At 39.6% G+C, this 13581-nt stretch overlaps 3 protein-coding genes across 3 annotated transcripts in view; 2 read left to right on the top strand and 1 right to left on the bottom strand.

Moving 5' to 3' along the window:
• chn2 (chimerin 2) overlaps positions 1–3277 on the top strand; it is a 32653-nt gene extending 29376 nt beyond the window's left edge. Inside the window, exon 15 of the mRNA XM_078798119.1 lies at positions 144–3277. Within this exon, the coding sequence (XP_078654245.1) occupies positions 144–315 (172 nt within the window). The 3' untranslated portion in view covers positions 316–3277. The remainder of the gene's footprint in view (positions 1–143) is intronic.
• Positions 3278–3739: 462 nt separating this feature from the next.
• On the bottom strand, positions 3740–5315 carry fkbp14 (FKBP prolyl isomerase 14). The gene is made up of 4 exons (XM_058084908.2): positions 4988–5315; positions 4767–4918; positions 4581–4708; positions 3740–4378 (listed from the first exon to the last, which is right to left on the bottom strand). Exons 1-4 carry the CDS (start codon positions 5182–5184, stop codon positions 4220–4222), a joined length of 636 nt encoding a protein of 211 aa, XP_057940891.2. The 5' UTR covers positions 5185–5315; the 3' UTR covers positions 3740–4219.
• A 217-nt stretch (positions 5316–5532) lies between these two features.
• plekha8 (pleckstrin homology domain containing, family A (phosphoinositide binding specific) member 8) lies at positions 5533–12986 on the top strand. Its single transcript, XM_058084265.2, has 13 exons — positions 5533–5684; positions 6068–6184; positions 6263–6418; positions 6486–6607; positions 6674–6829; positions 6899–6936; positions 7003–7100; positions 7805–8093; positions 9706–9791; positions 11911–11969; positions 12046–12247; positions 12320–12381; positions 12468–12986. Exons 1-13 carry the CDS (start codon positions 5645–5647, stop codon positions 12663–12665), a joined length of 1623 nt encoding a protein of 540 aa, XP_057940248.2. The 5' UTR covers positions 5533–5644; the 3' UTR covers positions 12666–12986.
• Positions 12987–13581: the final 595 nt, after the last annotated feature.

Genomic DNA, 13581 nt, shown 5'->3' with positions numbered 1-13581 from the left:
AACTGCGGTCTCCTATAGCTGTGAGGTCTGCGCGCTAACCACTCGTCCACCGTGCAGCCACCCCCCCCCCGTTGTCTTTCCCAACAACAAATACAAATTAAGTTGAACTCAATGGGCTCTTGTTTGCTTGCATGGCGTTGCAGGGTAACAATGTTCGAAAAGGACAACTTAATGACGTCAGAGAACTTGGGCATCGTTTTCGGTCCAACGCTGATGCAGCCGCCGGAGCAGAACGCCTTGACGACGCTCAATGACATGAGGCAGCAGAAGCTGGTGGTGCAGCTCATGATCGAGCACGAAGATGTCTTATTCTAGTTCCCGATAACGTACGGCACAATCACGGACACTTTTTTTTTGTCAAAGAGGAAACTGAAGCCACGTCGGGGGAAAAAAAAAAAAGAGTAATTACGGATCAAATTGCTCTCGGGGGAGTTTCTTTTCACGCATGACTGATTTGGTGTTGTCTTGTTTCCGTCTGTGTTGGAGTTTGATACCCCGCCAGTACCGTCATGTTTGATTTAGCACAGGATCCAATATGTTTACAAGCTGCAGCGCCGCTCCGTTTGAAGATGACGCCGCCGCACAGACTCATCGCAACTTCCCCCCCACGTGTCGTGTGTGCGTGTGCATATTGTGCGTGATTTGTGGGCGTGTCGGGTAACTTTGACGAAAAAAGATACAGATCCTGTCCTTGCGGGTCGAATCCCGGATATTTTCTTGTGTACAAATGCTGAAAAAAAAAAAAAAGATAGACGATTAATCAATTCATGAAGCACTTTTATGAAACGTGTACAGATTTGTTTTGTAAAGATTTATTTTTGTCTTCTTACTCTGCATCATGTTTTGTCACAAATATATATATATATGCATTTATATACACAGTGGTGTGAAAGTGAAAGTGAAAGTGTTTTCCCCATTCCTGATTTTTTTTTTTTCGTTTTTTTGTCACACTTTTTAATTACTATTGACTATTAAAATATTAACTATTTTAATTTAAATACTAGTCAATGACAACACAACTGAACATAGAATGCATGCAATGACCCCCTAGACCATCACACTACCACCACCATATTTTACTGTTTGTATATTCCAGGTCATCAAACTAAATACTAGTCAATGACAACACACCTGAACATAAAATGCAATAACTGATTGGACTATAACTTTTAATGACTTCCAAGACCATCACACTACCACCACCATATTTTACTGTTGGTATATTTCAGGTCATCAAACTTATTTAAATACTAGTCAATGACAACACAACTGAACATAAAATGCAATAACTGATTGGGCCATAACTTGCAATGACTCCCTAGACCATCACACTACCACCACCATATTTTACTGTTGGTATATTTCAGGTCATCAAACTAATTTAAATACTAGTCAATGACAACACACCTGAACATAAAATGCAATAACTGATTGGGCCATAACTTGCAATGACTCCCTAGACCATCACACTACCACCACCATATTTTACTGTTGGTATATTTCAGGTCATCAAACTAATTTAAATACTAGTCAATGACAACACACCTGAACATAAAATGCAATAACTGATTGGGCCATACCTTGCAATGACCCCTAGACCATCACACTACCACCACCATATTTTACTGTTGGTATATTTCAGGTCATCAAACTAATTTAAATACTAGTCAATGACAACACACCTGAACATAAAATGCAATAACTGATTGGGCCATAACTTGCAATGACTCCCTAGACCATCACACTACCACCACCATATTTTACTGTTGGTATATTTCAGGTCATCAAACTAATTTAAATACTAGTCAATGACAACACACCTGAACATAAAATGCAATAACTGATTGGGCCATAACTTGCAATGACCCCTAGACCATCACACTACCACCACCATATTTTACTGTTGGTATATTTCAGGTCATCAAACTAATTTAAATACTAGTCAATGACAACATAACTGAACATAAAATGCAATATTTGATTGGGTCATATCTTGCAATGACCCCTAGACCATCACACTACCACCACCATATTTTACTGTTGGTATATTTCAGGTCATCAAACTAATTCAAATACTAGTCAATGACAACACAACTGAACATAAAATGCATGCAATGACCCCCTAGACCATCACACTACCACCACCATATTTTACTGTTGGTATGATAATCTTTTTCTGAAATTCGACATTCCTTGCACACCAGATTAATGACCACAGTATTTTCCCGAAGGGCCTTAAAGATCATCAAGATTTGACTAGGCCAGTCCAAAGTCTTCATTTTTGGGTGGACTTGCTGGTGTGTTTTGGATCATTATCCTGCTGCAGAACCCAAGTTGGTTTCAATTTTGAGGTCAGGATTTTTTTAGTAGACAGCAGAATCTGTGCTTTCATTTATCACAGTCAGCAAGTTTTCCAGGTCTTGAAGCAGCAAAACAGCCCCAGACCATCACACTACCTCCACCATATTTTACTGTTTGTATGATGTTCTTTTTCTGAAATGCGATATAATGGGACACACACCTTCCGAAAAGTTAATTTTTTTACCCAAAGGTCTTGGGGATCATCAAGATGTTTTCTTGTGAGCCTTAATGTTGTTTTTGTTCATGCAAAGAAAAATCAAGAAGGGGGTAAAGATGTTTTCACACCACTGTGTATATACTACTGTTGGGAATGATGCTTGTTAAACTGGTGTCTGGATACAAACAGTTCTGAAAAATAAACAAAGTTACTGTTACTGCTGGTGGACCTTAATTATATTATTACTGATACAAATACATGCTGTTTGATTGAATGTCTTTAGAGCTATTGTGGGCTTCCATCCCACTGAGGTCACAGCCGTGTAATAGTATTATTAATTATAGCTACAAGTTACTGTTTACACTTTATTTCCGTTTCTTGTTAAAGCTATAATCTTGTCATGTTTTTTTTTTTTTTAAATCTTGCCGCCGCTATCTCTTAATTCAATCTCTTGTTTCATAGTCAAACCTCCTCATTCTTCCAGCTTTTTCTGAAGGTGTGGCCTGCAGGGTGGAATTTTGATACCGCAAGTCTGACTTTCTGTGCAAACATGTTTGACAACTGTGTCTGTTTTGGCAGTCTGTCTGTGCATGTTGCCTGATTCAATAAGCGATGCTTGATTTTACATTCCACTGAGCCACTGTAGTAAAGGGCATTAATTTGGTGCTGAGGTTGTTTTACTGGTTAATTATACTGGCGGTCATTGCCTAATATGGTGAACTTCTAATGTCTTAGAATTGTGTTTTAATTTCTTAATGGGACAAAATGACATTGAATGAGACTGCTGGGCTGTAGCTTTTGTAAGGAAATACTGTACAGCAGTGATTCCCAAAGTGTGGGCCATGAGAGGTCATAAAAAAATATTATTTTTTGCAAATATTATTTTTAAAAATAAAAATTATTTTTATTGTAAAATATTTATTGCACGGTTAAAAAAACATACTGAGTGTTATTGACCTGTCACAATATTTTAGGAATTTTATAGTTTTATGATTGGAACATAGCTCTCTGGTCATCATGGCAGTCTTGAAAGCAGTTATGAAAAGTATGAACATTAATTCTGTCTTTTGTGTACACCACAGATTAAATGTTTGGGCTTCCTTTATCCCCCTGCTTTAATTTCAATCCTGAATCTTTATAATAATAACAATAATAATAATAATAATAATAATAATTGTGCTCTGAGAACGCAGCATTTCATCTATGTACTGTTTATAGGACAAAAGGTGGGCCACTGACATTTTTTAGATTTTCAAGTGGGCCCTGAGTGGGTGAAGTTTGGGAACCCCTGCTGTACAGTAATGGGACAAGGGTAGCAGAAGATTGGTACAACTCTGCCCTCTAGTGAATAAAAAGTGCAATTGCAACAGCAACACAAAAAGTAAATAAATCACAAACTCGCATTCTGGGCACAATCTTATTAAAAAATATTGAGTCTGGGGAGTAAAGTGAGCACTGGGTGACCTATGAATAATCTTTAATAATAATAAAAAAATAAAAACACTAACATTACTTTTAACTGTACAGACATAGCACAGTGAGACAAAACCAAGGTAAGGCATTTAAGTTAAAACAATGGTGGAGTCAGATGTTTTTCATTAGGGGTGGCCATGGTTAGGCCACCCCGTAGCTCCGCCACTGGAGGTAAGACTTTGAAAAAAAAAAAAAAAACACAGGTAACTTATTCAGCGTGTGCAACCTTTACAGTTCGTCGTGTTGATAAGTGAATTCTCTGGCAGAGATGAAACCGTCTTGGTCCTCGTCCTCATTTTTAAAGATGTCCTCTACCATGTCTTCATGATGTGTGTCATTTGGCGAGTAGCCGTGCTTCTCAAACTCCTTCTTCAGGTACGTCTTCACCTGTGCAGGACACACAATTGATATGGTTGTTTGAGAGATGCTAGTCTGTTTCCTGAGTACTGTGACCGTGCCCTTGAGCCGGGAACCGGCGCAGTCTGAACATAAAATGCAATGACTCCCTAGACCATCATACTACCACCATTATATTTTACTGTTATGTATGATGCTCTTTTTTCCACCACTTGTATGTGTGCATCCACACCTCCTGCCTGGAGAGCTTCCAGTCATCGTTGAGATCCATCTCCCGGAAGGAATCGTGCGATCGAGGTCCGTTGCGGATATCGACGAGCTCAATGTCAAAAATGAGGGTGCTGCTCGGAGGGATCTTGCCTGCCAACAAACAAAATGTTTGAAAACTCGCCTCCGTTTTCTGTTATATTTTGTTTACCTTTCCCTTCTTTCCCATAGGCCAGTGCTGGAGGGATGGTCAGTTTGCGTCGTTCTCCTGTGCACATGTCCTTCAGACCCTTATCCCAGCCCTGGAGAGCCTCTCGGATCCCCAAGGTGAACCACATTGGGTTTTTATCCCCTTCTGTACGGCTGCAGAATAGATCCATAACAAAATTCACATGATGCATCACTAAAAATGACATTTTTTTAAGACATTACCTGGAATGGAACATGGTGCCATTGCTTTCTAGGAATCCCTCGTAATGGACAAGAAGCATATCTCCATATTTGGTCTTACGGTAACACGTGAATGGTTTATGCAGAACCTCTATTTTCACTTCGGGGTCAGGCAGTTTTCCTCCATGGACTAGCATAGTTACAAATGATAATATCGAAAAAATTGAAAGAAATATCATTTTGTCACCCGAAAAGCGTACTCACACAGTTTCCGAATGGGTCCCTAACATTACACTGCATTACAAAAGTATAAACTATAACAGTGTTTAGGTTAACTACGTGGCACCAAACTCCATGAACGCCACTTCTGTTCAACAATTCCCCCGCCTCTCATTTCTATTGGATAATCCGTCTAAGCACCATCCTATATCTCAATACTGTTATTCAATTGGTGTATATATGTGTCAATCACTTAAATCCACACCCATTTAACGTAAATCCTCTGACGACACGGAAGGGTGAGCGTTTAGAGTTGTATTCTAGAAAAGTTTACGTACTTTTACCACCGTAGACAGAATTCATATCCACGTACTGTACTCTAAAAATCTCACTCTCGGCGCCGGATGGAGTCGCTGCAGTCAGCTGTTCGCCTAATCTTACCATGATAAACAAGTAATGAATGGCAAATATATTTAAACAATGGAGGGGATTCTGTATAAATGGACCAATTACATCAGCGGTAAATCATTTTCTGCATTTGTTGTTTTTTTTTTAAGGTTTACTGTTGCGATGACAGCTAGCTAGCATGACTGTGCTGAGTTTGTGATAACATTAAGCCGTAGCGGGCAAGCTAACGTAAGCTAATAGGCTCCACTTGAATTAACGATTTGTGTGTCTGCTGGACAAATAATCAATTTTTATTGACATTGAATGCAGCCATTATTATCATGTATTGTCATTTTTATCGATTTAACAAAGGCACAAATTACTTGACATTTAAACAGGACAAGTGTCACCCTGTCCCTGTAAACTTTTAAGCTAACTATTTACAGTATTAGCCTTGCTAATTAATCGAACACATTGGTGACTTGGTGATTTTATTATGTATAAATATTCTTCCAGGGTGGCAACCTCGCTGGTTTGTGCTTGATGGAGGAACTTTGTCCTACTATGACTCTCAAGAGGATGCTTGGAAAGGCTGCAAGGGGAGTCTTAAAATATCTGTTTGTGAAATTCAAGGTTAGTGCATCCCATGTTGACCCATTTTATTTTATTGTGCATGCATGCAATGTTTTAGGTTTTGCTTCTGTTTGTTAGTGCATTCCTCTGACTCCAAACGGCTCGACCTGACCATACCTGGAGAGCAGTACTTCTACCTGAGAGCCATCAATGCAGCAGAGAGACAAAAATGGCTGGTAGCTCTGGGAACAGCTAAAGCTTGCCTGACAGACAACAGAACAAAGAGAGAGAAGGGTAAACAGTCGGCGTGATATAAGAACCCGCCATTATGAAGCGTTTGTTTACAGTAAATTATTTGCAGAACTCCAAGAGAACACAGAAGCGCTGAAGACAAAGATGTCAGAACTCAGATTGTACTGTGACCTTCTTCTGCAACAAGTCAACAAAATCAACGACAGCAACGAACGTGGCGACACAGTAGAGGTAAACATTGAATTGGGTGACTTCCTGAAATGTCAGGAAGTGTTTATGGGGGTCTTTTCTTTTCAGACATCAGACACAGGAGACCTGGTGAAGTCGACATGCACCACTTTCCTCAAGACCTTGGAGGAGTGCATGCAGATCGCCCATTGTACTTTCACTGCAGATATGTCCAAACACAGTCCGCCGGCGTCCCCTCCAGTCGCCGCCATTAAACCTCAAAAGGTGCTCTTATTTTTCAGTCCGATGTAATCAAACTCAGACAAGTCTCACACCCTCATGTTCTTATTACAGATGAAACCTGTCAATCAGTTAAACCGCCTTGGAGATAAGTAAGTCATTTTTATACATCTAATAGCTTTAAAGAACTCTGCATTCACTTGAAATATATATTCCAGGTGGATAGATATGTCTGAAACAGATACCCACAGCTTTGACTCTGGTGCGGCAGGACCGGACCAACCAGACAGACCAGTGAACCATCCCTCCCCATCAGGTCTAGTTCTATAATAAGTCGCTTTATGTTGTTCCCTTCTATTTGTTTCCAGGCAAATCACTAGCCACATATACATGGACCCAAATATTCCAATTCCATTCGGGTACCATAGTAACTGTCAATATAGAGATATGTATACGTAGCACATCACTATATTGACAGTTACCATGATGTCAACTCAGATGATTACAAAATCTATCAATTGTGTTCTTTGCCACATAAAATCGGAGGTCCACACTTAAACAATATTTTTTTTCTGAAGTTTTTCTTGTTATTTGGCTTATTTGCAACACCAAAAACAAGGGCCAGGATTGAGAAGGGATGATTTTAGAAGTGGAGAAGAGGAATATTTAAAAAAAAATCAACAAATGTACATTCATTATACAAGGAAATAAATGTATGATGTCAAATGTATGACTCTAACCAAAACAGAGGCTCAACAAATAATTTTTTTCCCCTTAAGACATAATTTAAATCCAATAAATCTATTCCACAAAGCCAAAAATGTGAACACAAAACATATTTTTATCATTTAAGAAAAAGAAAACAATTCAAAATACATGTACATACATATAAATGATGAATGAAAGCGATAATAAATTAAACATTTAAGTTTGCTTTTACTTTAATTGAAGACGTGACACCACCTTGCAACATTAATCTTGCAATAATAATCTTCATAATCATAACGCTGTACCACACAGACGTCCTCACAGCCAATGGCTCCATCCAGGAAGACCAGGCTCCATCCCAGAGTATCCCTCAGGCTGAAAGCTGTGACTCCCCGACAGACCACGTAGACGCAGAACAAGAAGGAGAGTCATTCATGCACAAAACAGACCAAAGTCCAGATCAGACCGCAGAGAAGGAGGAAGCTGTGCTGCCTCAACAGGAAGCAGCTTCAGACGGATACAGGGGTGAGATTTTGAAGGATTCCACAGAGCCCGAAGACGAGGAGCCGGTGGAGACATTTTTCAGCACAATGAGTCACAGGTATGACACTTGTTCCCTGGAAGGTCACATCCTTTAGGAGCACCTGAATGCAACACTCAAGCACAGTTTACTCACTTAGTGACATTATACAGTAGCTCAGTGCAAATTTCAACTATTTTATATTAGTGTGCTCTCGATCACATGACACAGCTAGGGCCTCGTCTGATGTCGGGGTACGTATAGGATCTTTATGTGCTCAGTCTGTATCTCCTGACGACATTGTTAGTGTGTACACAGTATGGAGGATGCTACAGTGGAACCTGCTTATGTCGACAACCTGACTATGTCCACTTAATGTTGACATACATTTTTAACTGTTTTTGTCAACATGGCAATATAAACTAATATAACAGTGAAAAATGATGGCGGTGTCGCTCGCTACAGTGCAAAAGCAATGTAAGCATGTATGGCAAAGGTTTTAAACAACAACTTCTGTCAAGCTAATGTGTCTTACAACGGTAATATGTAGAGCAGGGGTGGGAAAATATTTTGACTCGTGGGCCGCATTGAGTTAACAAAATTGTCTGGGGGACCAGAACATATAATTAACATACACTATTTTATGCTAATAATTTTTTTTGAATTATTTGTCTAATTTTATCTGTAAAAGTGTTATATGATCAGCTGTATGTTCTCATTCAAAAATTTTACTAAATAAGACTTGCAAGTGGCTGCATGGTGGACAAGTGGTTAGCACGCAGACCTCACAGGAAGGATACCTGAGTTCAATTCCACCCTCGGCCATCTCTGTGTGGAGTTTAAGCGGTAGAAAAATGAATGAATTATAGATAAAAATGTCTGTCTGCGATTAATTGAGTTGTCTAGGGGGGAAATTAATCACAATTAATTATTTTAATCGACTGACAAATTTCTATGTTTTTTTTAATCGTTTTTTTTTTAGTCTATAGTTTATAGTTTTTTTTACTGGCAACAAATCATGTTGCCAGTTTATATGTTAAAAGTTGAAATACTTAGAAAGCAACTGGCGGGCCGGATTCAAACACTTAGTGTGCCGCATTTGGCCCCCGGGCCGTAGTTTGTCCACCCGGAATCTAGTGGTTCAAATGTGATTTGGTCTGAAAAAATGTTGATGATACCCATTATAGCACCATTATCGACTAGCATGAATAGTTGGTAATGGTTTTATTTCATTTGAACATGCATCAGATTACAATTGAATGCATCACATAATCAGTTCACAGTTCCACATGTCCAAAAGGAGTAGGAAGAAGCAAAGCTTATTAAATCCTACCCCTTCCATCTGGTACTTTTACAATCAGTAACTGTTACATTTGTTCACTTCCTGCTTTCTCTCAGTAGAAATATATACAAAGGCTGTAATATATGTCGACATAAACGGCTTCCACTGCGGTAGTTATAATGGAGGCGAGCTTTGTGCGCCTCCATTTTGTGATTGCATTATGTTACGTAGTCTTTCACGTAGAGAATATCGTCTCTAAACCCACATGCATACCACTGAAGAAGTGTTTCTGTCTTTGGTTTTGCCGTGTGTATTCTTTTCTTTTCCCGTTTGCTCCAATAAAGTTGGGAATTGTGTCTAACATTGTCCTGTTTTGAATCTTGTCCTGTTTCCCCTCCCTTTGTTTTGTAGATTTAGTGACTTAAAGCTGGATGACGACAATGGTATCCCCACACAAGACTTTTTGGAGTCATGCTATGCAATAGTGCCTGTATTAGGTAGGCCGGTCATGTCCTCATCATCTCATCTTTTCATGCTATCATCTTGGACGCCTCTCTCACTTGCTTGCTGATCATTCCCTTCCTCACACGTGAACTCTACGTACTTTATGGCATTTATTTCCTCTTTTTGGGGTCTTTTAATAAGGATATTTTATTCTACAGAAACCATGTTTTTTTAAAATGTCCCTAGAATGTTAAACCTTCTGGATGCTACAGTGTGTTAATACATGTAAAAGACACATGCTGAGCTTTTTTCAAATGCACTACTGCCACCTTGTGGCCTCTTATTCACTTGTAAGTCATAATATGGTAATATAGTCATTAATAATAGAAGTAAAGTTGCATTGTTTACATAATTGTGATATTATTATTATTATTCATTCATTTTCTACCGCTTATCCTCACAAGGGTCGCAGGGGATGCTGGAGCCTATCCCAGCTGTCTTTCAGGCGAGACTGGTGGCCAGCCAATCACAAGGCACATATAGACAAACAACCATTCACACTCACATTCATACAAATTTGGACAATTTGGAGTCGCTAATTAAGCTAGCATGTTTTTGGAATGTGGGAGGAAACCGGAATCGAACTCCGGTCTCCTAGCTGTGGGAGTTAGCCTGCACGCTAACCACTCGCCCACCGTATTTTATTACTATAATAAATGATATTGCAATCTCAGTATTGTGAGGATAACAAACAGTAATATTGCAGTATTACTGTTATGTTGATAAAATTATAGTTTGCAAGAAATAAGTCAGTTTGAAAAACTGTGTTTTAACATTAAAATGTTAAATTGTTAATGTTATGATAATTCAATGATATTCTCAGAAGTCTTGATATTATGACAACAAAGTAAAAAAAGCATGCTTTAACATTACATTATTACTGTTTCATAAAATGATAAAAAAGGCAAGAAATATTGTGAGAATAAAATCAAACAACATTTTAATATTACATGTATATCATACATCATACATATTATTATTATTGTTAATGATAATAAAATTATATTACAAGAAAGAAGTCTCGTGAGAATGTTCGAATTTAAAATTAAAAAAACGTTTAGCATATGTTATTAATGTTTTACATTAATAAAGCTACAATATTACAAGAAAAAATTATGATTTTGTCCATTTTTCTGAGCTATAAATGTAGTTAAAATGTTGTATTCTCGTCTTAAATGAGGTTTTTGCATTTGGAAGTGAGCCCTGAACGAAGTTTGGGACGGCTCAAAACGCTCGGTTTCAGAGGGCGTTGCTAAACTGTTCCTTTGTGATGTCACAAAGCCCGCCGTTTACTTGCTAGCAATGCCTCGAAAGGGAACACCACATTTGTTTACAATTCCTAAAGACGCCACCATCGGGCACAAGTGGTTGGAGTTCCTGATTCCCTACCAGCAAAATAACTTATTTTAATCTGTCAACGCCATTTCACACTGGACTGTTTTATGAACATGGGCTAGTAGCTAGCAGCTGGACTAGCCGATAAACTTGCTAAAACCCTACGCCTTTTGCGGAAGAGTCAGTAGGTCAAGTCGTAAGTAGCAGTTAATCAGTGTCCTAACTGTGTTTATTTAGTGTAAGTCATGGAGCAAAAGCGCTTGTCTGTGTAGCATTATAGCATACAGGAAGCTGTATGCTAGTCCCGCAAAACAAAACGCTAAAATGCTAAATCTACTTACCATTGAGAGACGTCTTGAACTAACTTTTTTTGAGAAATTTTGGACTGTCCAGTATCCACTTCCGGATCATATTCGGGACTGTTTTTGCAGGGTCCGTGAAATCAAAAAAAAATACAGCTGAATAGGTGCAGATTCTGGAAGAACTAGAAAGCTTTCTGTGCTGGTTATTATGTGTTGCTGCTCTATAGCGGTCTAGAACTCAATATACTCAACAAACATAGTCTCTTCAATGTGTCCTGGGTTTTCTACTGGTCAGAGCCCCCCCTGAACGCCCCCCCACAGAGGGGTCCGGGAGGCATTAAGACCGGATTACAGCTTTATGTTTGCCTCATGTTTTTTAACACTGTCAACTCAATTCTAATGCTAAGACTCTTGAAGTATTCTTTATTATTTTGGTATGAAGGACAAAGAAATGATGTTTGATTCCCCCCTGCAGACAAGCTTGGCCCCACGGTCTTTGCTCCGGTAAAAATGGACTTTGTGGGAAACATCAAAGTAAGTGAATATAAATATGTATTGATTTGCAAAAAAAAAAAATTCCGGTATTCCGATATCCGTAAATTGTGTGCAGAAAATTCAGCAGAAGCAGATGTCCGACCCCGACAGCTTCCCCACGCTGCAGGCCATCGTGCTGCATGAAGTTCACACAGAAGTGGCTCAGGTTCGCAACTCAGCCACCGAGTCTCTACTGTGGCTCAAACGCGGCCTCAAGTTCCTGAAGGAGTTCCTGTCGGACATCAATGGCGGACAACAAGACATCCACGGAGCCCTGAGTCAGTATGAACATCATCAACCAAACACGCGTCACTCACTCTGATGATTGTCATGATCTTGTTGTCCATCAGATCACGCCTACGGTAAAACTCTTCGCCAGTATCACGGGTGGGTTGTCCGTGGTGTGTTTGCGGTATGTGACTCCCAACCAAGTCCATCAAACTCCTCCCCCTGTTGTTTTTTTTTTTTTTTTTTTGACGTTTCCTTTCTTCTCATCAGTTGGCGCTTAGAGCCGCGCCGTCCTACCAGAGCTTCACCGCCGCTTTGGTGTCGACGGCAGGCGATGAGCTGAAGAGCGGCTTCACCAGCAGCATGCACAGAGACCTGAACATCTACCTACTTGCCATGGAGAGGCAGCTCGCCATCCTGGACGCTCTTTATGAGGAATACAACCTGGAGTCCGATGAGGTGGTGTGAACTTTGTACACAATACTTACTGGAAGGATGGAGGAAGACGTATGCCAGTGGACGCTCTCGGTTGGAACGCCGCTGCACTGAAGTGGAGTTAACGGATTTTGCGAATGCATCATAGCCAGTTGTGGTTATTTGACTTGACCATGTTTTGGCACTTTGATGCTCCCCTGAAGCAGTAGAATGTACTACAACAACAACAAGCACCGTTTTCATGCCAGTGTGTCCAATACAAAGCTTTCTTATATTCTATATATCTTGCACTACTTATTGTATTTTTTACTGGTCAAATACACGTAACCCTTAACCTTTAAATATTCTCATTCATTTGTTCCCATTGACAAAAAAAATGGCTGCTTCATTGCTGTGAAAATGTCCTATTTATATTTTTCCATTTTATTTTAATTTAATTTTATGTATGTAAATTCTACATCCAGGGGGCACGGCGGTCGAGTGGTTAGCGCGCAGACCTCACAGCTAGGAGACCAGGGTTCAATTCCACCCTCGGCCATCTCTGTGTGGAGTTTGCATGTTCTCCCCGTGCATGTGTGGGTTTTCTTCCGGGTACTCCGGTTTCCTCCCACATTCCAAAAACATGCTAGGTTAATTAGCGACTCCAAATTGTCCATAGGTATGAATGTGAGTGTGAATGGTTGTTTGTCTATATGTGCCCTGTGATTGGCTGCATGGCCACCAGTCCAGGGTGTACCCCGCCTCTCGCCGGAAGACAGCTGGGATAGGCTCCAGCACCCCCGCGACCCTCGTGAGGAAAAGCGGTAGAAAATGAATCCATACTATCATACATAAATACTATCATACATCCATACTATCATACATACATCCATACATATTATACATACATACATAATAATAATAATACATTTTATTTGTATAGCGCTTTTCAAGATACTCAAAGACACTT

This window comes from Doryrhamphus excisus, linkage group LG17 (genome assembly GCF_037039965.1).
Source record: "Doryrhamphus excisus strain RoL-2023G ecotype Guam linkage group LG17, RoL_Dexc_Guam_v1.1, whole genome shotgun sequence".
NCBI classification, from domain to species: Eukaryota; Metazoa; Chordata; class Actinopteri; order Syngnathiformes; family Syngnathidae; genus Doryrhamphus; species Doryrhamphus excisus.
The sequence above is the reverse complement of the archived record's forward strand: the minus strand, read 5'-3'. Positions and strand labels throughout refer to the sequence as shown.